Source organism: Dermacentor andersoni, chromosome 9 (genome assembly GCF_023375885.2).
Source record: "Dermacentor andersoni chromosome 9, qqDerAnde1_hic_scaffold, whole genome shotgun sequence".
Lineage (NCBI taxonomy): Eukaryota > Metazoa > Arthropoda > Arachnida > Ixodida > Ixodidae > Dermacentor > Dermacentor andersoni.
Genome location: NC_092822.1, coordinates 67302534 through 67328470, shown reverse-complemented (window position 1 = coordinate 67328470; position 25937 = coordinate 67302534). Strand labels below are relative to the sequence as shown.

The following is a 25937-nucleotide window of genomic DNA, read 5'->3' as shown; positions in this document are numbered from 1 at the left end:
AGCCTCCAGAGAAACGGAAATCGCTTCTCGCTTAAGGTAGTTGAGGTTGTCGGCAGGTGTGTCCGGCACAAAAAGTATTGTGTGCGCCGATGGCTTTCGCTGTGGAACGACGGTAGACTTACTTGACGACGACCGTCCGCTGATGCTTCTTCTCTTGGCCTTCCGGTGTACCACTCTTTCGAAGCCTTCGTCATCTTAGGCGTCATCGCTTGAGCAGGAGTACAACACAGTGTCCTCGCTGTAAGCTTGACTCGGTGGGCAATTTCTCTTCCTCGGGCCGGTACCTGCCGAAGCAGTCACGCCGCGTCGGCATTCTGCCGACTCCACTTCCATTGCCGTGGGAGCGGGAGCGGCATCTCCCAGTAAAACACGGGGAAAAGCCGAAAATACTGCAGCGCGAAGCAGCGTGTTGTATGGTTTTGTCGCCTAGACATGCCGGTGTTGCGGAGCGCGGCCTCACAGCGCGGGCTGGATGCCCGCGCGGTGAGGCAGTGGGCACCGACGCCCCATTTGGTGATCGCTGTGTCTGAAGGTGCAAGGTTCTGACTGGTGTTGTATAAGTCGCGGGTCGCTTTTTTTCGCCGCGATGATAGATCGGATTTTTTACAAGCACTGCTCCAGGAGGGCACATGTAACCGGCAAACAGAGGCCTCAGCAGAGCACCTGAAGTTATAACAAAATAGGTGGCGCACGATCTCCAGGGCACCCAAGGGGTACCGCGAGGATCAAAGCTGGAAGCAGGGCGCCCGTGGGTTGGGGCCACCGTGGCCGAAGCGTTCCAGGGGGTGTTCGCATAAAAAACTGGCTGTCCGCGATAGCGGGCAGCCGATCTTATACACCCCTGGCACGCGCAGGCCTCAGCGAGCGCAAACCCACGGACCAGTCCGGGTTTTAGCTTTGGTGTCCCCGTTGCCACTTTGTTGTCCTGGAGGCGCCACCAATAATGCGAAATAATGACGCGTTGTAACAATTTGTAAAAAACACGATTGAATAAATATAATTACATACAGCCTCCAACTTGTGACAGTAAGTTTAGCAGTACCATGCCCCGCGACTTCTGCAGCACCAGTCAAAACTTTGCCTTTGAAGGTACGCCGGACAGATTTTCTCGAGCCTGCGGCGCTGGTGGTGTGTCGGTCATCGTCAGCGGTGGCCTTTCATTCACTTGCGTTCAACCGCGAGTGCTAAGGCGTTCTGCGTTCTAGATTTTTAATCTATGCGGCCCGGGCTCTACTACGGTCGCTACTGCTCCAACAGAAACATCTGCGATGGTACTTACGACGTACATCGTCGTAAGGCGCGAGAAAGCCATGATCCACCGCAGGTGCGAGACAGTGTCCGGCAAAGCGGTCGCCGAATCGGGCGCCAGTGCCTACTGCTTCTCCTACTTTACCGCGCCGGCAGCCTGCGTCGGAGTGTAAACAAACTCGACCCCACTCCGCAATGCCGGCACACCTAGGGACAAACGCCTAGAACACGGGCTAAAAAACCTCCTCCTTAGTACCTAGGCATAGTCATATAGTCAAGGCGCAAAATCCCTCAAATTTTCTCTCTCGCGCCCACTCTTACACGCGCCTGCGAACAAACGACTGGAGATCCCTCAAATGAACGTCTCGTTGCGGGCGCCTTATCTTAAAAGCGATTCGCGGCGTAGCCTAAGTGCGCGCCCGCGCGGGCCTCATTTTCAAAGCAATCTGCGATGTTGGCAGAGTGCGCGTAGTGCCGGCAGCTTCGAATGCGCTGTGCTTTTGACGCTTCGTTTGCGTTGGAGCGAGAGACGCACAAAGGTCAGTTCGCTCACTGCTGCTTCCGTAATTACTCACTCCAGCGTTTTCACAGCAAGTTTCCGCGGTCATCAGACGAGATGTATTATGTTTACCCGTGCGCGCGTGGCAACGTGCTTGTTAATTTAGTAATTGAATGTTTACAAGTTTATACGGCCGACAAAACTACCATCCTTACTTCGTATCATCATTATCAGCCTGGCTACGCCAACTGCAGGGCAAAGGCCCCTCCCAAACTTCTCCAACTACACCGGTCATGTACTAGTTGTGGCCATGTTGTCCCTGCGAACTTCTTAATCTCATCCGCCCACCTTACTTTCTGCCGCCCCCTGCTACGCTTCCCTTCCCTTGGAATCCAGTCCGTAACCCTTAATGACCATCGGTTATCTTCCCTCCTCATTACATGTCCTGCCCATGCCCATTTCTATTTCTTGATTTCAACTAAGATGTCATTAACTCGCGTTTGTTCCCTCACCCAATCTGCTCTTTTCTTATCCCTTAACGTTACACCCATCATTCTTCTTTCCATAGCTCGTTGCGTCGTCCTCAATTTAAGTAGAACCCTTTTCGTAAGAATCCAGGTTTCTGCCCGGTACGTGAGTACTGGTAAGACACAGCTGTTATAAACTTTTCTCTTGAGGGATAATGGCAACCTGCTGTTCATGATCTGAGAATGCCTGCCATATGCACCCCAGCCCGTTATTATTCTTCTGATTCTTTCAGTCTCATGATCCGGATGCGCGGTCACTACCTGCCCTAAGTAGATGTATTCCCTTACCACTTCCGGTGCCTCGCTACCTATCGCAAACTGATGTTCCCTTCCGAGACTGTTAAGCATTACTTTAGTTTTCTGCAGATTAATTTTTAGACCCACCCTTCTGCTTTTCCTCTCCAGGTCAGTGAGCATGCATTGCAATTGGTCCCCTGAGTTACTGAGCAAGGCAATATCATCAGCGAATCGCAAGTTACAAAGGTATTCTCCATTAACCCTTATCCCCAATCCCCTTATCCCCAATCCAGTTCGTTGAATACCTCCTGTCAACACGTTGTGAATAGCATTGGAGAGATCGTATCTCCCTGCCTGGCGCCTTTCTTTATCGGGATTTTGTGGCTCTGTGCCGGGGCGGCTGGGTGAGGCCTCGGCTACTGACACTTCGTATAGCTATCTATTAGTTTCCTATCGCCATCGACGCTTCGCCTTGTGGGCGAAACTGCGACATTTTTTTTTTCCTACTACGTTAGTTTAAAGTTATATCTTCGTGAACATACGAACGGTTGTAGCACGTTTTGTACCAGCATGCCGTGCACCAAAATATTATGCCCAGTAACTTGCGCTAACATAACAAACTGCACCTTAAGAGGAAGCTTTAGTTAAGGGCCAACTTCGTTGCCGCCTACTCAAATAATGCAAAACGCAGAAATGCGTTTCTCGGGTGACCCTTGGCCAATTTCCCCCAAATTTGTGGCGTTTGAGAGAGAATGTTAAATTCTAGTGAATGTCGGAAGCGGGAGTTTCATTTATGGCTGGAATTTTTAATGAATTTTAAAAATTGGTAAGGTTGAAAAAAATATTAGCACGAATTTTACAAATTACTAGCTCTGCACTGAAACCAGATATTTGTAGTCTCTAAACCGCATCCATTAGAGCGTCCAATGCAGATAAATTCAATATATCTATTTATATCTTACGTGATTTTGTTACGTTTATTACGAGGGTTTCGCAAAAGTCCTACTCACATATTGGGGATGTAATTGAGATCCATGCAAAACACGTAAATTTTGTCCGCTCTAGATATACTGGTAAATGCACTTCACAGATTTGTTATATTTTTTATGAATGAGTTATAAAGTTGGAAACTTGATATTTTTGTTTTCTAATACTTTGCGATATTAAACAATTTTCATAAAATATGACAGCCTAACTCAAGAATCCGCTTCCAGCAGTCACTAAATTTTAACTTTTTCTTTTAAATGCAACTTAAACCTCATCACATTTAGCGTAGTGGCTTCCGGGACAAACAATTTCTCATTTCCCATGTATTTAGATGTGAGCTTCCTTTTAACTTGTTATTGAAGCTAGAGTTGAAATCTCGAATAGTCCAGTATCGTTCCTTGCAGGAGTCCATAATGTGCCGCTGTTCAACAATCAGCGTTGGATATGTATAGCTTTAGCTTTCACACACAAAAAAAGAAAACTCGTCTGCTTTTGATACCACGTTATTTATAACCGGCCAAGGTTTGCAAGAGCGGCTTGCGTGTAATTATGTTTCATTTTTCTCATCATTATGGCTGCAGAAAATTCGGCAAACTGTTCCCTTTCTCTCTTTTGTGTGCAGAACACTTGAGTGCATATTGCTTTTCTTGCGCCTCCAAACTGTGCAGCACGTTGCAACGAACTGTATTCAATACCTTTGAAAGCGAGTAGCGTTCTTTGTTTACCCGGACAGTTTCTTTCTTGGGCGGTGGCCTGGTTTCTCACCCGTCGGTAAGCGTGGTGCCGGAGGAAGGAGGCGGAATCCTCGCTCCAGCACCGGAGGTCGGAGTAGGAGAGGCCATCGTCGTGAAACAGGCTTCGTGATGCAGTCGTCGTTACATCATTAGCGTCCTACGCTCATCGTCATCAGACTGTCCTCACACAGTTGTCCTACCATCGTATTCATTGCGTCGTCGTCATACTGTGGCCGTGATGCCGTCGCGGTCGTTCTGTCGTGGTCATTCTAACACTCTCGTCACGTCGTCGTCGTCCCACAGTCGTCGCCCAGCTGTCGTGTCGTCATTGTCATCGTTTCAGTATAACGTCATCCCGTTGTCGTCCATCCGGCGTCGTCATACTGCTTTTGTCGTCGCATCGACGTTAGCCCTTCGTTGTTCTATCGTAATCATGCAGTCTTCATTCAGTCGTTATTATACCGCAGTTTCCATGTCGTCGTCGTCATGGCGTCGTCTTCGGACAATCGCAGTTATTCATCCATTATCAGACCGTTGTCGCCATGCCGTGCTCGTCGCTCATGCGTCACTATGACAGGCAAAGCGCCATACCAACATGGGAGCATACCGCATTATGCCACAAATAACCAAAGCAACGGAAGTCTCAGAATGAAAAGTGCAAATGTTAGAAGAAATGACGTCAGGAAAACGGTGTGTCGCTACATTGCGCGAATGCTAATCGCATTACCATCGGCAATCACCGTGAGATGAGTTTTGACATACCTTTTTTTTTTTTCATTTTTGTCATTTGGAGCGTTTTCCGCTTCTTTCCGCAACTCTTCAGCTGCTGGCTACTGCTGTCTTGCCCAAGTAACCAATCCCAGATATAATGATAACCTGTGTCGGATACGGTGGAAACCGAGGCGGCCCGGGATGGCAGGCGATGTACACAAGTATATGTGTGGGCGTGAGCTTCCAACCCAAACCCGCCATCGCCGTCATGCTACCGTTGTCATTTCGTCGTCTTCGTTCCATCGCGATTACTCCTTCGTTGTCGTGCAGCGGTCGCCGTTCCGTATTCACTCTATCGTCGTGATTGCGTCGCCGTCACACCGTCATCGTCATTTCATCGTCGTTCCGTTGTCGTCATTCCATCGTTATTGCGCCATCGTAATTAGTGATCATGTAATCGTCGTCAACCCGTCATTACCTCGTCGTCCTCGTCATGCCTTAGTCGTAATTTCGTAGTCGTCATGCCGTCACCATCACGCCGTCGTCGTCATTCAAACTTCGTTATCTCATTCGTAGATTCGAACGCCACACGTTTGTGTTCAACAATGCGCTTCCCGGTCATTATGTGTCCTGCTTGGTTGTGAGCCCTTCAAGTTGCAAATGGTCGCCAGACAATTTTTCTCACGAACATGAAGCTTTGCAAACCAATTCGCACAGCCTATGGGATGCGCAAATTTATTTTTACGTAGTTCAAGAAATAATCATTCAAACTTGCTTTGTTAGAATGTTCATTCTTCATTCTTCATTCCGGATAATTTTCAAACTTGATCGCTTCTCAAAAAGGTCTGTTCCGTCAGGAAGTGACCTTGAGAAGCGATCAAGAATTATGAGACAACGGCCTCGTGTGAACTGACATCATGCAAATTTCGCGGAGAACGAGTTAACAACATTTGCTAATCGTTCCGCATCACGCCACGGCAGCACATTATAGTAGCGCCACGCGGCTCGCACAAGCCAGGGAGGACGATATTCTCGCCGCGCGCCCTTTCCTCCTCGCCCGATGACAGGAAAAAAATTGTCTCCAATCCACGCCGTAAAGGTGGTCGGTCAGCGAAGCTGTGAACGATAACTAGAATGATTATGCGTTGTGACGTACGTTGAGATTATTCACGTTGCGACATTCTCATGCACTTTACCTAATTATTGCCTAAGACGTACTTTTCGATGGCCTGCGACTTGGTTTGGGCCCCTACTTCGTGCACCTACATATAGTGAACCAGAGAGAAGATAAATTCGCCGCGCCTCGCACGCACGCTGCTCTTCAGGAGTCCTCACTATAGGTGGCCTTCCCATAGTACTGTCGCAACACAAATCACTTGCTAGGCGGGTTCTCCGTTTACGTGCGAAAGTGTTGTTACGTCACTCCCCGCTTCGTATGCTACAGTCAAGCTGCCGTCGCCGCGGCAGCTTGTGCAACAGTAATCTTTATCGGGAAACGTATACGGGGAGCGCTACGTGCTTTGCATTGCATGTAGGCGCAGGAGCACCTCATCATCAATTATTCACTTGGTTCGGATGCTTGTTTTGGGCTTGTTCTTTCTTGAAACGTATACGCTGTTCTGTATGTTGTATGCGTGATTCAAAATAGTGCATGCACTGTTCACTTCACTTTGCTGAGTGCTTGTTGCCTCTGCCTTACGGGGTATGAGCTGACGATGATAGTTTCCTGTCGAGGTTACTCCACGAAGAAATTCCAGGTTCCTAGCCATAGACAACTTCGCTGTACATGTCTATAGGATATATCTATGGTATTGTCCTGCTCCACTTTGTTACAAGGCAGTTTTATTGCATGTTTTGCCTACAACGCTATATCGAAGAACTCCAGACCTGTCTATTATATACCCCCGCTCTCTTAATGGCTAGGCTAACGGTCTTCGCTTGGCTGCGTTCATTTCAGGCCACTAAACGTAATGTGCTGTAGCGCAACAGACATGACACACGACGAAGTTGACAAAAAGACGTTTCACCACGTATCTCGCGCTGCAGTACATCACGTTTAGTCAATACCCGGTGGCTGAGTTTTCTATTAAGCTTAGCACACTTTGCTCACTGCAATAAAGTGAGGTTTCTCAACCGGAACACTTACCAGAACGCTTGAACCAACACCAGGGGCATGAAAAATAAGAAATTGTTTCGTAAAGATACGATGCAAGTTGCGAATAACCAAGTCACTGTGGCTGCATGCGCGCAGATCGCTGGTGTTTTGAACTGAGGAAACGTATTGACGTGTTTCTTTTTTATTTCGCAAGAAATTTTTCAGGACATTTTGATTTTGCATGCCTCAAGCCTAATTGCTTTATTTCACTTCCGTGTATTTGGCCTTCACAATATCATTTTGATTCTGAATACAAGCGTAAACAGAATATTTTCTATAGCTATGATACTGCCCATGCATCGATGTAGCTTTCGTGCGCAAGCGCATTTTGAGTGCATACTACTGCGCATAAGCTTAAAACGTGCGTAAGCGTTAAATTACATTAACTGCGGCAGTAACTATTTGGGCAATCCAGGCGAACTTTTCTCTCGTCTTCGAAAGTCCAAGTGTCGTCCGTAGGAAGTTAAAGTGCGGTAATAACCTGCTTCGGAGTGCCATTTGCTGTAGGTGCTAGAAAACGTGCTCAATGGTGATATGAGAAGGGTGGTGGCTCGATGCATGTCGTCCTCCCGCGTGCGCTATGTCGGTGGTCATGGGATAAACGCGTGCTGGGGAGGGGGGGGGGGGGAGCAGGCGAGCGTGCGCCTTCTCCTTTACCCCTGCTGTGGCTGCACATGGCTGCACACGCGCCGTACCTTAGAGGTTCTCTGCATCAGGTGCAAAGTTTGGGCGAACTGAGAGGCTGGTCGCTTCAGAAGGGTTCCAGGTAGTAGCCTAGTGTTGGAAGTAGACAGTATCCGTGTCACGTATGTAGTAGTGCTACGTGCGTGAATATATTGCGGTATTCAAATGCGCATGCGCCCAGCGTACGGTGCATCGTCGCGTCCCCACGTACGCACGCGAAATCTGCGCGTTTGCGTTGCACACTCCACGTACGTGACGCGGGCTCTGCGAGCTGGTCGCTCGAGCTGGTCGCGCGAGATCTCGAAGCAGCCGAGAGCATTTCCAAGATGGCATCGACCGTGCCGACGGTGCGTGTGGCGCTGCGCTTTTGCGCTTTTGGAAGTCGGACGACCTCGACTTACTACGCGACGTGCTAGAGCCAAATCCGATTGACATGTCTGCCGGCAGAGGGCCCCAGTAGACACGCAGAAGCAACGATCTATAAGTTTGCGAGACCTCCACCCACAGACTGTGGCGTACGTGAAACTACAAGCGCACCACGTGTGCGGCACGTACTGCGCGTAGAACTCTCATGCTTGCGTACGCAAAGCCTTCCGCGTGCGTGAAGCTAAAGCGGCCTAGTGTGAAACACGCGTTGAAACGAGAGACAGCCCGAAGCGTCCACTCCCCGAGTCCGGCGCTCTTTATTACGCCAGTTGTGACAGCGACTGCTCGCGGTCGTCGTGCGCGATCAGTTCGTGTTTGGCTGCGCACGTGTCACATCGTGCTTGTTAATTTAATTAGTAAGCGAATGTTTACTGCAATTTACACGGTCGATAAGACGACCAACCTCGCTTCGTGTAGTTGTTTAATAATTTGCTGTCGTTATCAATGCTTCTCCTCTCGGTCGAAAATGTGATTTTTTTTTTCTGACTGACCGGTTCCATGCTGTTTTAATATAACCTATTCTATCTGGACTTGTTCAATCGGGGAGCACATGAGTCTGCATTTTTTTAAGGAAACGACGTTTCGTGAAGTGAAGTAAATTCACTCATCAGGTAATAGAACGAAGCTAAAAAAGAAATCTCATACAGGTTCCATAGAGAGAAAGCTTCGCCGCCCCCCCCCCCCCCCCCCAGTCGGAGAAAATTTCATTCCTTCAAATGAAGAAATTTGATTGAAGACAAGAATAATCTCTTTTCCGAGAAGCCATAATTAGCCTACAACAACTGAGGTGCAGCTAGTTCAAGCATGATTCTACAACTGCAAAGCTGCAATGTGTTCAGCAGATTTTCATTGAACTGAATTTCCAATGACCTTGCGAGTAGCACAAGGGCACTTACGATTTCATGTCTTCCATCGGCCATTCCTCGCCATATTCACTGTAGGGAAACGAGACAGAGTGCGCCTGAGTGCTTAGAACGATATTTCAGAAGAGGGAGAGAGAAACGAAGTGGGAAGTGTAGGGAGGTTAACCAAAGACGTGCCCGGTTGTCTACCCTACACTTGGGGAGGGGAAAGGGTAAAGAATACATAAGAAGGAATTCCATTTATTCAAGTGTAATGGACCAAGAAATTGCTGCCTGTTCTGATTTGTTGGTTGCCCGAGACTATGCCCCAATATCCGAAGCTTTCACCGCGCCCCCTGAACTCAGAAATGATGCTCATGCTTTTGCTGCTTCCAACTCGGTTGGGAAGCTAGGCCGTCAAAGTACTTTAATCTCGAGAGGAATTTCTTATGGCTTATCATAGCATCTGGTATCGCCTGATAGATTAGAGATGAAACTTGGGTAGGTGAGATTCTAGACATGACGAATATCTTGCTGCCTGAATTTCTTTCTTTCTCTTTATCTCTTCCTTTTGTCTGAATAAACATATCTCAACTGCAAATTACCTTAGGAGCTCTTACCGAGTTACATGGGAACTGGGAAATAATTTTTCTCTGTGACCTCTGCACCAATTTTTACGGGATTTTTTTGCATGTTAAGGTAAACGTTTCGGCCTACCGACTGTAGGGAAAATATTATTTATTTGGGTTGTAAATGCTTTTAGCAGCAAATTTTGAAATATCGCAAGAAAAATCTGAACAATCAAGTTTGCACCTTATAGCTGCTCCACAGTAACAGATGCCACTGTTATGTGAAGCGCACCTATTCAGACAGTTTGATGTGCTATTCACCATTCTGAAGTATGGCACGGATTTCTGTGTAGCAAGTTTGCAAAACTCTTGTAAGCATCGTAGCAATTTCACGTAACCTCTGAACGCCATCTTTGTGCACTTCACGTCTTCTAACATACCGTTTACAGAACGGTATATCTAGCTTTGATGTAGAGTTAAAGGATAGGTTAATACCGTGCTTCAATTTTTATAAGCACACCAATCTATTTGCAATTTTTTAGAAGCCTTCGAGGTGCTTAATTAATGTTCTGCTTCCTGCATTCCGCAGAATGTCTCTTTTTCTATTAACTGCAAGAAATTTTATTCAAATTGGTTAAGTGTTTGTCAAAGGACTGCATTTCTGCGTTTTACATGTACTTGAATAGCAAAATTAGACTTTGTTCCCAAGCTATAGGTGTCTGTCTCAAACCTACCGGCATTTCAGGTTAGAACTTCAAAAACTATAGCTTCGCAACACGCATTTGCTAACGAAAGAAAAATTTCTGCCTCTGCTGAAATAAAAAAAAAAAAGCTTAGATAAGGTGGCTCTTAGCCGATTTAATGCACTATAAGCAAGCTTTCTCAGTTAATGCCGCCGTCTTGTTCGCTTGCTCTTCAAATTTTGATTATGATAATTATAGTGATGATAACGTTAAAGCCAGTGACACGTATTAATTGGGAGAATTGGCCGGGGGCCGGGTTGCCGAAAGCATAGCGTAGGAAATAACGAAATATAATGCTGCTAAATGTTACTATAATTGGACATCGCCACTAGGGGCAATCTGTCGATCTTCAACGTAATAAGCCAGCGCAACTCAATGGGCTGCATCAAAAAAGAAGAAAAAAAATGTTTCAGAAGGCTACCTGAATTCCAACAATTTTCAGTTATCATAGTCTAGAGGGCACGCCCTTTTATTAGCATGCGTAGTTATTTATGTACACGGCTCTCCTTCGTAATCTTGCTGTTGCGTTATCGCAGCGTGTTAATTCTTACCAAAACAGGGCTATAACACAATATATATATATATATATATATATATATATATATATATATATATATATATATATATTATAATATGCTGTCCCTTAAGTTACGTAGGTGTAGTGTTGTAGAGGTTGGCAGATAGCCGAAGGGGCAATGTCCAAAATTACTGGACATGTGTGGTCTTTCAGGACATACTGCAAACGGTCAGGCAGAAAAAAATAGACAAATGCCGCTGTGACACAAGGGATGTGCAGCCTTAAGTGTGTTTAGATACGTGTCGTACCTTCTGTGTACACACATGTGTATGCAGAGGTCTATACACCTTTCAACATTCTTCCCTCGACAAGACTGATACATCCCTTGCGTCCTCAAGGCGCAGATAGAGCTACAGACGATGTGGCTGTGCTCGTTTTTCTTTTCGCACAATTTTGTATTGCTTCTTTTTGTATTTCTTTCTTGCGTATTTTCTTACGCAATGAAATTATTTGACGCCAATTCGTTATTTGTCATTCCTCAAGGTGCATTCCAAGAAAGTGTCTTTTCCTTTCTGTCACACGAAATCTGCTCTTGCATTCATTTCTTTTTGCCAAAGGCAATCGGAGATTGTAATCATCTTCGCCCCGCCATCGTTCTGTAGAGAAGGAACAAAGGTGTTATATACTGTCAACATGAACCACTATCTTTTATTTTTAATATTATTCCTTTCACTACCAACATGCAGAACGTCCCCTCTCACTTGGCTCGGTGTATAAGTGGCTATGGCGCTTTGTTGCTGAGCCTGGGGTCGTAGTTTAAATTTCGGGCTACGGCTGGCCGCATTTCATTGAAAGTGAAATGCGAAATGCCAGTGTGCTTATAGATTTAGACGCACGGTAAAAAAATGCCTAGGTGGTAAAAACTTAATCCCAAACTCCCGCAACGGCGTCTCTTAAAGCGAAGCTGTGCCTTTGAGACCGTGAAAAACTATTGAATCGCTGAACTGATTTCGTAACCCTCTGTGTTATAATAATTTCGCTGTGAAATTTAGAGGCACTGTTTGCCCTACTTCAATTTCTTTTAATCAAGCACTGTACATTTTTTTTAATCATAAGTATGCAATCTACGATGTTGTACTCACTCGACGTGTGTCGTATCGTCTGTCGGTAACCGCGGTGGACTCTTGTTTAGAGCGTTGACTTCCGATGTCACCAACGCAGCAATGACCACTAGCGACGGGCCCAATGATCGCTGTACGGCCTGTGACCATGTAGTGACAAGGAAGGAAGGTAAGAAATAATGCACAAGAAACTTCGCTTTTCTGAGGCGAACATTATTAAGCGTAGCCTCAGGTTTACAAAGACAGCGCGAACATTCGAAAAGAAGACAGAACAAGAACAGAGTCGCTGCAATCTGAATTTTCGAAGTCCACACACACGCAAGCACGCATGCACGCACTCACGTACACACACGCGCGCGCGCACACACACACGCGCACACACACACACACACACACACACACACACACACACACACACACACACACACACACACACACACACACACACACACACACACACACATATATATATATATATATATATATATATATATATATATATATATATATATATATATATATATATATATATACAGTGAAGTAGACGCGCGTATGAAGCGCCTACTTCACTGTGGATATTTACGCGGACCCAGAACTGCTTTATTTCTGGTATATATATATGTATATATATATATATATATATATATATATATATATATATATATATATATATATTGTTTTCCATCCCCATATCACCGATAATGTAGTTTTCGTTTTTTACACTCGTAACCCCTCTCAGCCAAACGATGGACGGTTGATAGCGTTTGCACCTATTTTCACAGAGCAGAGTTTTCACCTATATTGCAGTCACAGTAAAAACGAAGAAAAAGAAAGAAACACTTATCACTGGCAAAGGACCTGTGGGAAAGGGAACAATTCATTTCTTCAACCAAAAAATAGCATAATATTAAATTGCGTTTTAATAGTTCGATCGCGTAGCAAATATCGGAAAGCGACGTTTGGATTCATGATTCTTCAGTAATCCGTGCCTGAATTCCGCTTGTGTAGGCTGCAAGCAGATCAGAGAGCTCTATATCATATTGAGCGTCTGCACTGCACATCGAATGGTCAATCGCTCCTTGATCGTCTGATTCACCGCCCATTATCTCGCATGGGAAAAATGGCGGCATTATTTATGGATATCACTACCATTTCTGAACATGCTGCTTCAGATACGTCTCCGCCTCCAAAAGGTATCACGAAACACGTATTCCCCATTTTCCTCACAATCCCTGACATGCACAAAAAGTCTGATATGGCTGTTTCGGCAATATTCCAATTGGCTCAGTCTCACTTGTTCGAAAAGTTTCCAGATTATCTTCAAGTTTTCACAGATGCATCTGTACACAACGACGGTCAAGGCGTCTCTGCAGCTTTTTACTGCCCTTCAACTCAACTACGACGTATCTTTCAAATACCTCATCCAACTTCGTCAACAACTGCGGAACTAGCAGCGATTAATGTTGCACTGAAATACCTGCAAGAGGAGTTAATTACATCGAAGGTTGTCATCTTTACGGACTCCCGTGCTGCCCTTAGCAGGTTACAACGCAGTGAGCTTGATTGTCCACTTGTGCGCAGCATTAATGACTCTGCGAGCAAAATTACATCACGTGGGGTATCTCTTGTTGCTCAATGGATACCTTCACATGTAGGAATCGCCGGAAATGAAGAGGCTGATCGGCTCGCTTCAAGTTGCGTTCATAACAACTGTGACTGCCCAGAAATTTTGTGCAAGCTTGATGACGCTCGTCTGCTGATTCGTCGCCACCTACTCAAGCAGCATCCAGATCAGCGCGTCGCAGATGGAACGTTCCCGCCCCGTTTGCGTGGTCGAGGCTTGCCTCGTCGCGCTAGAGCACAACTGCTCAAGCTGAGGGTTGGTTGCGTGAACGTGCACGAACGTTTATAGAGACAAGGGCGTGCGGAAAGTCCATTGTGTACGTCTTGTGGCTGCTACGAGACACTTCAGCACCTTATATTTGAGTGTCTCGCTTTCAGTGCGCAGCGCATGTCGCTAGTGAGAAACTATCATCTCCTTGGCCTGCGGTGTGCGACACTCGAGGAATGTTTATACCCCAGTGGCTGTGCATCAAAACATGATCAGGCCCATCGCGCCCTACTAACCTTTATAGAACTAACTAACTTAGGTTCACGTTTGTAGCATGAACATTCAACATTCTGTAGTAGCGTGACCTTCAGTGACCGGTTCTACTGTGTGTGATCAGTACTGTACCCTAACGCTTCTTCCTTCGAAGATGGGAGGTGGCGGGTTCAAACACCTTATAGTGTACATTGTGAACCGACTACCGGTGAAACGGTGATTACGTGCAGCTTTACTTGGCGTCTCATCGTGGAGACGCCTCCCTTCAGAAGAGTAGGCAGGCGTTGTGCCCCTTCCGGTGGCAGTTGCCAGCCTGCTCCTCGCTTTCCCTTTCCTGATACCTGTGTATATGTGTATATGTGTTCAAAACAAATAATAATAATAATAATTATTATTATTATTATATGCTTCACAGTGCAACGTGCTTTTTGCTCCTTCGAAGAACTTTGTGAGGAAGGAAAGGAAGAAAGAAAACTCTGGTCATTTTCGTGCCAAAACCGCGATATATTTATGAGGCACGCCGTAGTGGGGGTCTCCGGGTTAAGTTTGGCCATCTGGGGTCCTTTAACATGCACCCAATACACGGTACGTGGGCGTGCTTGCATTTAAACGCCATGGAAATGCGGAGACCCGAGCCCGGGTTTTGATCCCGTAACCTCGTGCTTAGCATTGGGATGCTATAGCCGCGAAGCCCCTACAGCTGATAATAAGGAAGAGGAGCCTTACTCGTTATTGGCAACGATCCTCTGCTTAACTGCCTAGGGCCTCGTCGTCATCATTGTCATTGCGCCCTGTAAGTGTTACATTACCGAAATTATATTTTAACTTGCTTGATCTTCCGGCTGGATGTAAGCCTGCTCGTTGGTGTGTTTTCTATAAAAATGTACCTTCTCAACCCCGTCCTAGGTAACCCGCTTTTCTCAAGGCACACCCTTACATTCTTCTCGCAAAAACCACGTGGTCAAACTCGGCGTGCCTGATTGCCGTACAAGTTTGTATGTTCCTTTAATTTGTACCGAACGCCTTCCCGAGGACATCGCTTCCATCGTCGTTGACAGCAATTTCAAGACTGCCAATTATACGCGCGTGATGCAATTGCCCGACGTTATCAACTCTTCCCTGCATTGCTGTTAAAACTGAGAGTAAATGAGTGGAATGAAATCAGCCTGTTTATGTCGCTGCAGGACGCCATTATGTTCCTGTGCATTTCCTCATTGTTTACGCCTTTGTACGTGCATCTAACCTGACGCACCGAGTCTCCAGACTCTGAGCTGTGCCACGTGCACGAGGTCATAGGTCACGTGTTGTGTGAGCTGTCCTCAATACGTGGAAGAGCGAGGAAATTTGAGCAATGAGCCTACGCGCCTCGACAGACCGCCGTGGTCAGATGCCTTTAGTTTAGGCCCTTGGCGAGACCTTAAATCTAGTTTTCAGCCAATCCCGGACTTGCCTTGCTTTTGAAACGGTACGGGTCCGGATTGTAGCCCTTGAGTAGACCTAATAGCTCGTATGTTTTATATCCTCCTTCTGTCGACGTCGTCACCCCTCATGCTCTTTTTTTCTTCCCTCCCTTTGCCCTGCGCAGAGTTGCTGGGTAGAGGAAGGTACCTCAGGCCGACCTCTCTGCATTTCGTATCATTAACCTTTTCCCTCTATCCCCTCGCACGGTAGAGTGAGCCAGTCAACGAGGGATTAGGGATGTGTGGACGGATGTACTCTTCAGAGGATTTTCGGTAGCGCTTCTTGTGGGTGTGGGTAAAGCCAGAGCGTATGTGGGAAGGAAGGGTATTTCCGGCTAACGGGGTCGGCCCTATTTTCTGAGCTCAGGCCTGATAGGCTAGCCTCGGTAGAGTGTCGTAGCAGACCCTGTAGCATTTCCTTTTTTCTTTAGTTTATAACTAAAGGTTTCTCCCTGCTGTAAAGTTAACTTCGCCACACTCCGATTTCCTGAATAATGGCGGCAACTGCTGTTATTCAGTATAACATATAAACTATGCATGTTAGTACTCCTCAGTAGCACGTCGTTACTTCTTTAACGCGCCGCATCGACATTGTTCGTCGAATAAAATACATTTTTCGCCCGAGATACGTGCGTGTGTCGTCAGTTGGAAAGATTCCTTGTGGCAAAGCTAACTGTGCGTTTACGAGAATGTTTTCGCAGCAACTTCGGATCTGTACGTTATTATAAAGTTCGTTGCGTTGCTAATGGGTCACAAAACTGTCTTACCTTGCAAGTTTCTTACTGAGTTCTTCCTAAATGCAAGAAAATAGCTTCCCTGTGAGACAGACTTACAGCCAAATGGCGCCCATAAAGTTAATACAAAGCCGGCGTGTTTCAACAGCACACCAACATAAACTGTTTGCGTGCGGTTGTAGTGGTTTTAGTACGCAGCATGTCCCCACTAGGTTAACCAGCCAGGGATGTCACTATATTCACACTTCGTCTTTCATTTAACAAGCTTTAAAGTAAGGAAAATCTTCTTTTTAACATTGTGTTTTACAGGAGCAAACTGGAATGCTCAGGCAGATTCGTTTGAGTTTTGTTTCGACATTAAGTTGCAGTACAGTGTTCTGAGGCGTTACCATGCACCAATAATTAAAGGGAGCTAAAGTTTCATGGAGCGATTGAGAGTATCATATACTAGCCGCGACGTGCGTTAGAAGGAAAAGTCGCTTGGATCTGCAAGTTACAGTGCGTTTCTATAAACACGCCGAGGTGCCAGTAATGTATACGTATAGACATACCCAAAACCAATGTTGTCGCCAGAATGTTGTATATGATGCCGACACACCTTATATCAAAGCTAGAAGTTCGCTACCCCTTCCGCACACGCGCAGTGCAAATGGCAGGTCACAGCTGGACGAAGCCAGGCGTCAGAAATGACGTTTTCGTGCAACGATTTTTGTAATCTACCCCAGTAACGAGCTAATTCTACCTCCTGCATTTTGATGCAGGTTTCATCGTTACACTAGTTCGCCAGGTGCGAATCTTGGTTAGCATGAAATAAAAGTCACCGTTTTATGTGTAGCAACTGCCAATACATGCCACGAACAGTTTGACAGTTCCAGCCCTTATGTCTGTTTTGCACAACCGTTGGCACCACGGCAGAGTCCCGGAGTACGATAACTGTGGCACCATATCGGCGCGTCACTATACTTGTTGTCATTATCATGCATTAACGACATGTGCGCCATGCTACGGTTAGCGGCGTCGTGAAGATGAAGGTGGTACAATGACACCTCGTTGTCTGGCTTCTCAGCAATTTACGTATGCGCAAGCTTTAGCGTAAGTTCCGTCGCGAACCCTGACAGGAAGCTTGGCCAGATAAAAAGAAATTGTAAAAATTACGGGGTTTTACGTGGCAAAACCAGATTATGAGGTATGCCTTAGGGGGCGACTACGGAAATTTGGACCACCTGGGGTTCTTTAACCTGCACCTACATTTAAGTACACGGGTGTTTTCGTATCTCGCCCCCACCGAAATGCGGCATCCTGTTCAGCGGCCCTACAACATAGCCACTAAGCAACCACGGCGGGTCTTGGCCCGATACATACAACCATTAAAAGCATCTACGCTTAAGCCAGAAAAGAGCTATTTTTGTTGGAACAACGTTGAAAATAAGTGTGGTGCTGAAAGCCGCGCTTGACGAAATTGTTGGCGTCCCAGTCTGTGCCTTTCTTGGCAACCAATCCAGGTAGGCCTATTCTCACGAGAGCTCAGAAAAGTGCAGATCCAATTTACATTTTATAGACTACCCCTATGCTAACTTTCATCTCCGTATCTTGATTAGTTTGCCCGCAGAACGAGTTAAATTGTGCGCTTTAACTGTGAGGTAAAGCGACACTTTAGTTCATTGTACGTATACTTGACACTCTGAATTCGGCACCTTTAGCTTGTCACTTTAGTTTTTCTCCACGATTTGAATTGTGCAGTTAACGTAACTCTTTCGGGTTCTATTTCTCATTTCGATAGCTGCTTGCTTTAATGTATGTGTATCAAGTGTTGTTTCACACTACTGTCGTATGACCAACACACACATCTTGCGTACTTCTTGATAAGCGTGACGTAAATATTTTTTGCATGTTCTGCGTCACTTACTTATATTGTTGTTGTTGTTGTTGTTGTTGTTGATGATGATGATGATGATGATGATGATGATGATGCAACTAATCTTCGCTGTAGATAGTATATTGTTTAGGGTTCTGCTTTGCTGTATCTCTCCGAAGTGCAGCAAGATGAGTGGCCCCAGTTAGGAGACCTGCCTGTCTGCCTGTCTTCGTGGGAATTTCTCAAAATGTTCGAATAAGAACGAAATGAAATGAACACATATCGCTGTTTTACGCGGTAAAATCTCACGTACTTATAACAATGGGTGTGCTGTAAACTACACAAGTTGGCCAAAAGTCTTTCGGAGTCTTCGATTACGGCGTCGGTCATCGCTCTAACATTGGTTCAGTGCTTCAAACCGCATAGCTAATCAATGAGGTATACGTACGTGTCGTCGGCAGCGTGTGAAGAAAGTTGCGATAGATACCGAGTGTGTGTGTCTTTTTTTTTTTTTTTTAGACCATGCAGAGTTTTTTAAAATAGCCTGCGGCAGGAAGCATTATGCTAGCCACTGATCTGGATTACTCAAAGAAATTGATATTACTTGTAAGAGAAATTGCTTTGAATAATCGATCTGTTTAAAATTTGTACCAATTAAAGTTTTAATTATGTACATTAGGGGCACACATTGATTGCAATATGGTGAGTTGGCAAGGAATATCCACTTGGAACGAATTTCAGAAATGCCACCAGTTTCCAGATATTAATTGCCAGTCTGTGTGACGAAATAGATGGACATTCCGATTGCCTTTGTTCTTCAAAGGATAACACGGGACTTTGTGGAAAAAGTGAGTAGAAGTATAACAAATTCTTGCGCATATTTCACGGCGCATACCTCGAAACCCGCGCGATCCTTAGAATTTGTTCCAATTGAATATGCATCGCAAGCTTGCTGGCAACAATTCCTAAGTTGCAATATGTGCCGTAAAGTGATTATTGAAAAAGGTATAATTAGTTTATTTTTGTTCATAAGTCGATTATGCATTCCGATTTGTCGTGCGAGTAAGGCCTACTGCGTCGAGTAGATTTAGCTGAAGAACTAGATACAATTACGCCATCTGCGACAGGTGATTTCTATATATATATATATATATATATATATATATATATATATATATATATAAGCGCCCCATACATCGATAAGCTATTAACGGCTGAGAAATTCTTGCGTGCGCGCTTAATTTTGTTCGCATTGCTAAGGTGCCGCAAAAACTACCGGAATGAATTCGCAAGCTTCTGACATGGCACTTACCAATGTTTGCCAAATTCTGCTGTTCATTAAACAGCACATGGAAAAAGCTTCAGACATCTTGTGCGGCAAGCATTACCGCACATTTTTTCAGCCTATTTTGGCATAAGGCAACGTTTGTCGGAACTCATTGTTATTGTGTGAGGTTCACACGGGCTCGAGGGCTCTTTACATTAGAGCCAGCTGCTTTTTTGAAAGAACACTTGCTCTGGGTTGTTTAAAGATAAGCGACGTATTTTATGAGGAGGAGCCCACACAGCGCGGTAAGTTTAACCAAGAAATACGTGCGAGCCCGAAAATCGCTTCCATCATCGCCGGCAAACTACATTACCTTTTTTTTTTTTTTCAGCTCCCGTGCGTGTGCCTAGATAACAAGTATGCAACATTCTTGCATCTAAGCACTCGTGATAGATCATGTTTTGTGATTCCTGTCTGTAGAGCTACAAATGGCAAATAAGTATACCTAAAAGGGACGTATAAACGAGAGCAATATTACAAAGCCATTAAAAAACATGCAACTTTAACGGTTGCATGTTTGCAGCCAGGATTTTAACTTACGAGAATGATATACCACCCGCGCTGTTTTTGTCATTGCGTTCTTTCTCGTCAAGTCTAAACGTAATTTAGACCCTGTCAAACATCACAGGGGCAATTTACGGCAACCATGGTGCCAGGACCAGCGTTATAACGTTTAACACGATGTCTGGTTTCGTGTGATGCACGGAGTTGAATACATGCTTACAAATATATTTTGTAATTTGCGCAGTCGCGTGATCGTCTTCTCAACAAAAAAGAGTTTAATTGATGGGGCTCAAAGCCCCAAACCAACACTGGCATAATGAGAGACGCCCTTGTGGAGAACTAAGCGTTAATGTTTGCCAACGCGGGTCCTTCATTAAGCCCCTAAATCTAAGTGCGCGAGCACATTTTTTCGGTGCAGAATGGGGCGGGGCCATCGCAGGCAAACCACCTACCTCGGCATATACAAATAGAACAGTTTTTCGAAGCATATCTTATGTTCTTACGACCGAATTTCTGTAGCCGTCACCAGCGTTGATGCAACCAATGTTATGCGAACTTGAACGCATTTTTTAAGCGATAGTTTTTATTCCAATCACAGACATTCGTGTGCAAGCACTGGTAACAGAAGCGGAGCTCGGTGTATTAGCACGGCCCGTGAGCACAAAATAGTTTTTACGACACAATTGCCAGTGAAAGCAGGCGTCAGCTAGTGGTGGTGTTGGGAATAATATTAGTGAGATCGGTCGGCCAATGGCAAACATTTCTTACAAGGCAAAAGCTTATTTTGTATTCGGCAACATGAATATTCGGACATGTTGCTTGCTAGGGAGATTTTCGTAAATGTCCCTTGCGCCACAGATACATGTGTTCCTAACATTTGTTAATTATGTGTGTTCTGAATTGTCTGCTGGTGTCTTTTCTGTGGTACGCGTGGTTGGCAACACTCATATGAAATAAATATGTGGCCCCGTCATTTCGCACCGATGCCTACTTCGAAGTTTTTACTCGAAGAACACCCGCCGTGGTTGCTCAGTGGCTACGGTGTTGGGCTGCTGAGAACGAGGTCGCGGGATCGAAACCCGGCCATGGCGGCCGCATTTCGATGGGGGCGAAACGCGAAAACACCCGTGTACTTAGATTTAGGTGCACGTTAATGAACCCAAGGTGGTCTAAATTTCTGGAGTCCTCCACTACGGCGTGCCTCATAATCAGAAAGTGGTTTTCGCATGTAAAACCTCATAATTTTTTCTCCAAGAATTAGAAACAAGTTCCCATGCCCATTTTGACAGCCCGATATGCATTTTATTGCGATATCAATTATATAAACGCTCCAGGTACATTTCTGCCGTAGTCGTCGTCGTGATGTTCCGCATTAAGTACAAGGGTGATAACATCATCTCAGGGCGCCGTATGCTGTATGTGCGAGTGAAAGCGTGCGAGAGTGACCCGACGATCGTGACTCAACCTCGCGGCCGCAAGGGAGGAAAACGCAGAGGAAACCGGCCGTCTTTCGTCGCGCGCAAGGAATCAGGGGCCGGGGAGAGATGGGGTCGGCGCGATCAACTCCCCTGGCGGCTACGTAGGGCGCGCCCGCGCGGGCCGTATCTTGTAAGTGATGTGCGGTGGGGACAGAGAGTACAGAGGGCTGATAGCTTCGCGTGCGCTCTGTTCGCGGCACTTAGCTCGCGTTGAAGCGAGAGGCAGCACGAAGGTCAATTCACTCGCTGCTGCTGCCGCGTTTCTCACTCCAGCGTTTTAACAGCGAGTGTGCGCTGTAATCGACTGAGATGTGTTCATCTTTCTCCTGTGCACCTGTGATGCCATTCTTGTTAGTTTAGTTAGTAACCGAATGTTTACGAGTTTGTACGGCTGATAAAACTGCTATTCTAACTTCGTATAGTTGTCGACTAGCTGCAATTGATGCTGCGTTTTTGAGGCGAAACTGAGACTTTTCATGTTTGCGCTCCAGCAAGAAGGCTCAACACAAAAAGAAGAGGGGCCAAAATCCTCCTAGGTAAATCTGAGGTTAGGCTGGAGTCTAGCCGAACTCATCGACCGTGACTGCCTCCTCGCGATATCTTACTAAGCGTCCCTTGTGGACGTAACCAGCTATTGAGGGCATTGGCGGCCCTGAAATTTGTAACGAGATATATCTAGCACCCCCAACCCCACTTTTTTTCCGGCAATCGAATCGGGCCCGGAACATTGGAAAACAGACATATTAGCCAAAAAGTAGCGCATGTATTTCTGTCCTAGATGACAGGATCATGAGACGAATACATGAATCTGCAACGTGTGCAGCGCATAAGGAGTTCACGTAAGACACAGCATCGGTTTCCTGCCCTCGAGGGTCGCAGCCCCGATCCACGTGCAAGGCACTATATTTTTCAGGCTTGGCTTATCGCACGTGTCCAGAAACAAAAAACAATTTGCCAAAAGCCATGGCACTGTACTAGTCGAGTTGTAACACTATATGAAGCCCCACTGCGTTTCAAACACGAAAACAGAAAAATCCCAGGACAACTTAGCCCTTCTCATGAGTTGTGAACGCGAAATCGTGAATGTCGAATTGAACGACGCAGAGAGATCCTTCGAGTTATGATGAACTCCTCGCGGGCATGCGAGCGTGTTGAGCTGTGTGGCGAGTTTTGATTTATGCTTACCGAGGCGGCAGTTAGAGTGCTGGCGAGAGCTTGCGCGGACTAGGAACACGCGCATAGCGCAGGCTTCCGAGTGGGAGAGCGAGGGTGACGTGGCGTCGCGGCGGTGCCACGACACAGCGACATGCGACACCCCTCATGCGACACAGCGGCAGCAGGTGTTCCCTTCAGTCCCGCGTCTCGAGCATGCGAGACCGTCTCGTGACGTGGCGTCGCAGCCAATGGAAAGTTTCACTGCTAAAGACGTCGCCTGCTTTTTCGCTCAATGGGCCATTTGACGCTTTCGCAGTAAAATTAAGAGGTACTCCTCAGGCAGAAAAGCAATTGGCCTCCCTGGTGCAGCATATATGGCCACTGCTTCCCTCATTGATCGTGCCAATCTTGAGATTAGCCCTGGCCATCAGTGTACAGCGCCTGCGGAGCCCCTGATCGGAGCGGTGGAAGGGCCTGTGAGGTGCCAGAGGGTGCTAGGAATGTCTGGATCCGGAGTGACCACCGCAGGAACCTGAACAAAGCGACTCTCAACACACCAGCCTTCTCGAGTAGAAGAATCTTAGCAAAGCAGTTTGAGCAAATAATAAGCATTACCTGCGATATTATTCTGCACATAACGGCAAGCGTTTGAAAGGCATATACACTGCTGACTAATTTTCACACGCTCTGCGACAGGGGCCTTCCACATGAGAGAGTATAAGGGGTAGGATTTCTAGTTCAGAGGGATACAGCTGGAAGCATCGATGAATTCCATAGCATAAACAAAATTACGGTAAGCCCGGTGAGCAAACAGGCACGATGTCTCCTAACAAATGACCTAATAAAGAAGTGGCAGAGCATGAAGGTGTCTAATCCCTGGACAGAGTCGGATTGGCTGACCTTCAAAACCGATCAACGCGAGATGATCGGTTTTGATATGGCATTCGAAATTACATTTTGTAACATTCTGAAGATTGAAGAAGCAGCAAAGAAAGGAAGGAGCATTAAGTAAGTAGGAAGAAAACTTCGAACATCTATGCTGTCAAAGTTAAGCATGGTAATGTCATCAATATCCGGCAATAGGTTACGAAGACGAAAAGGGAAGCTAAAGGAATAAGTGAATCAGGGGAACTGTAGTCATGGCGTCAGAATCAGTGGTTGATTTAATGTGTTTTTCCCTAGTGTTATTTCCCGCCTAACATGCTACTAGCCACTCATAGAGGCTGGAAGTGATGGATATGGGAAAGTTGTGTCGGTCTTGTCTTCTAAAAAAAGTGCAGTGTACGTGTGACCCCTTGCCCTATTAGGGCGGCAGATAATTTCTTTACCAAACTGCACAGTATACCCAAAACAGCCAAGTAGTCACAATTACACGGACTGGAAAGGAGGACAGAGAAGAGGTAAGTGAAACTATGGACAATGTAATAAGGGCTTTGCGAGTTGAATTGGCGGTGGAAAGCGGCTGGAGATTATAGTTTAGCAGTCGATCTGACGAAAGGAGGCGCAGATATTGTGCTCGAAAAGCTTGCGAAGTTTATACTGAAGGGCTCAAGACTTTGTGTACCAGATACTTTTAAAATATTCACTCACGCCATAATAATTCATAGGAAAGAAGGCGATAAAACTGCAGAATCATAGGCCATTTGCCTTCGGTATTCTAAAAAAAAAAAATTACTAAATCAATTTTGAGTAAAATCAGGGCTGCACTTATCTTCAATGAACACAGAGGACTGGTTGGCGTTAAGAAGTTGTATTCAGCAACGGCTCACACTTATGCAATATATTGCCACGGGGTAGAAATTGTCAAGTGAAGGTGTATTTACAGGTATTTAAAAATTGTAACAAGGCTGGATACACAAGATGGCTGCCTGAAACAGCCGCATGCTCACTTCGCCAAATCGTCGTCTTCTTTCATAGTCGCTCTATGCACCACTGCTCCGGAACAATATCAAGTAGTTGAAAAATATGGGGAATACAAGCAGTCAACCTATCTATATTGGCTTCCTATAGCGTGCTAAAAGGCTTTCCATGAGCTATAGACACCAGCAGCCATGGAGGAATTGCGTTGGAAATAAGTAGAAGCATACGTAAAATCTTATAGGCACCTACAAAGATTGTACACCTAAATTATTTCTTCATTAACAATGTAGTAAAACACCGATTAAGACGGATGTCAGGCCAGGAGGGACAGTCTCTCCAGTTGTATTCACCGCATGTACTTGGAAGCATTCAAGCCGTTAGACCGGGAAGAATTATAGGTGTGAGGATACATTGAAGATGTTAGAATCATTGGGAAATAAGGCTATATTGTGCTACTTATCGCGGACAAATCAGGGGAAGTTTTAGGCATGTAAAATCCTCTGAGCTGGACTTCCCCGCGATAAGGTGGATTCGCCGCCTACGGGATTATCTGACTGAGCTATCTCGGTTGCTTGGTTGCCATAGTCAGAAGTCCGAATCCTCGTATGACGAAAGTTCTCTTTGTTTTAATCTGAGGGTGGTAATCTGAATTCACCTCCTCCAGTACGCTACACCTCAAGGCTTGGAGTGACGCCTGTCACCGCCAAAAGATGCCGAGAGCGAGTGGGGCTATACTAAACCAGGTACAACCAAATTAGGAAGACCCACTAAGATTCATCAAAGGGCACTCCTTCACCTGAACATGAATTGGGCTCCCCGGTGCAGTACTCGGCCACTCCCTCCCAAATGACTCTTTCCACTAACCAATAGTCCTCCGTCCCCAGCATCTGCAGAGCACTTGACCTAGGCCACCGTCAGACCCGTAATGCTACAGAGGGTGCTAAGATTCTCTCGGCCGGGACAGGCCGCCAATGGAAACCGATCCTGGCAACGTATAACACCCGAACTCTCTCGAGCGAGGATAGCTTAGCATCACTCTTTGAGGGACTATCAGGCATTGTTTGAGACATCATTGGCCTTAGAAAGGTTAGAAGTACTGGTGAGGCTTATGCAGTGCTGACTAAAGGCCACGTACTCTGCTATATAGGACTCCCAGATAAGAAGCAATACGGGGTAGGATTCCTCATCCATGAGGACATAGCGGGCAATAATGACGAATTCTACAGCATTAATGAGAGAGTAGCAGTAGTTGTAATAAAGCTTAATAAGAGGTATAGAAGAAAGGTAGTACAAGCCTACGCTCCAACCTTGTCGTGATGATGATGAAATAGGTCTGTTTTATGATGATCTTGAATTATTGGTGAGATAGTGCAAATCAGGCTACTGAATAAGGAAGTGGCAACTACTATGCCGATTCTAGGAACGCTGGGGAGAGATGCTGGTAGAATTCGCCGAAAACA

The 25937-nt window shown here is 45.8% G+C and overlaps 1 protein-coding gene across 3 annotated transcripts in view; it reads right to left on the bottom strand.

Moving 5' to 3' along the window:
* The window catches only part of LOC126528197 (uncharacterized), a 113963-nt gene extending 94070 nt beyond the window's left edge, over positions 1-19893 (bottom strand). For 2 of the 3 annotated variants that reach the window (XR_011890012.1, XR_011890011.1), the window contains exons 1-3: positions 19466-19621; positions 12022-12140; positions 9105-9143 (exon numbers count right to left, since the gene is read on the bottom strand). Coding sequence is in view for 1 of the 3 variants with exons in the window: in XM_072284213.1 (XP_072140314.1) it covers positions 9105-9128 (24 nt within the window). In the remaining 2 variants the exon portion in view is untranslated. Of the gene's footprint in view, positions 1-9104; positions 9144-12021; positions 12141-19465 lie in introns of all 3 variants that reach the window. The other variant, XM_072284213.1, reaches the window with a different exon arrangement.
* Between the last annotated feature and the right edge of the window lie 6044 nt (positions 19894-25937).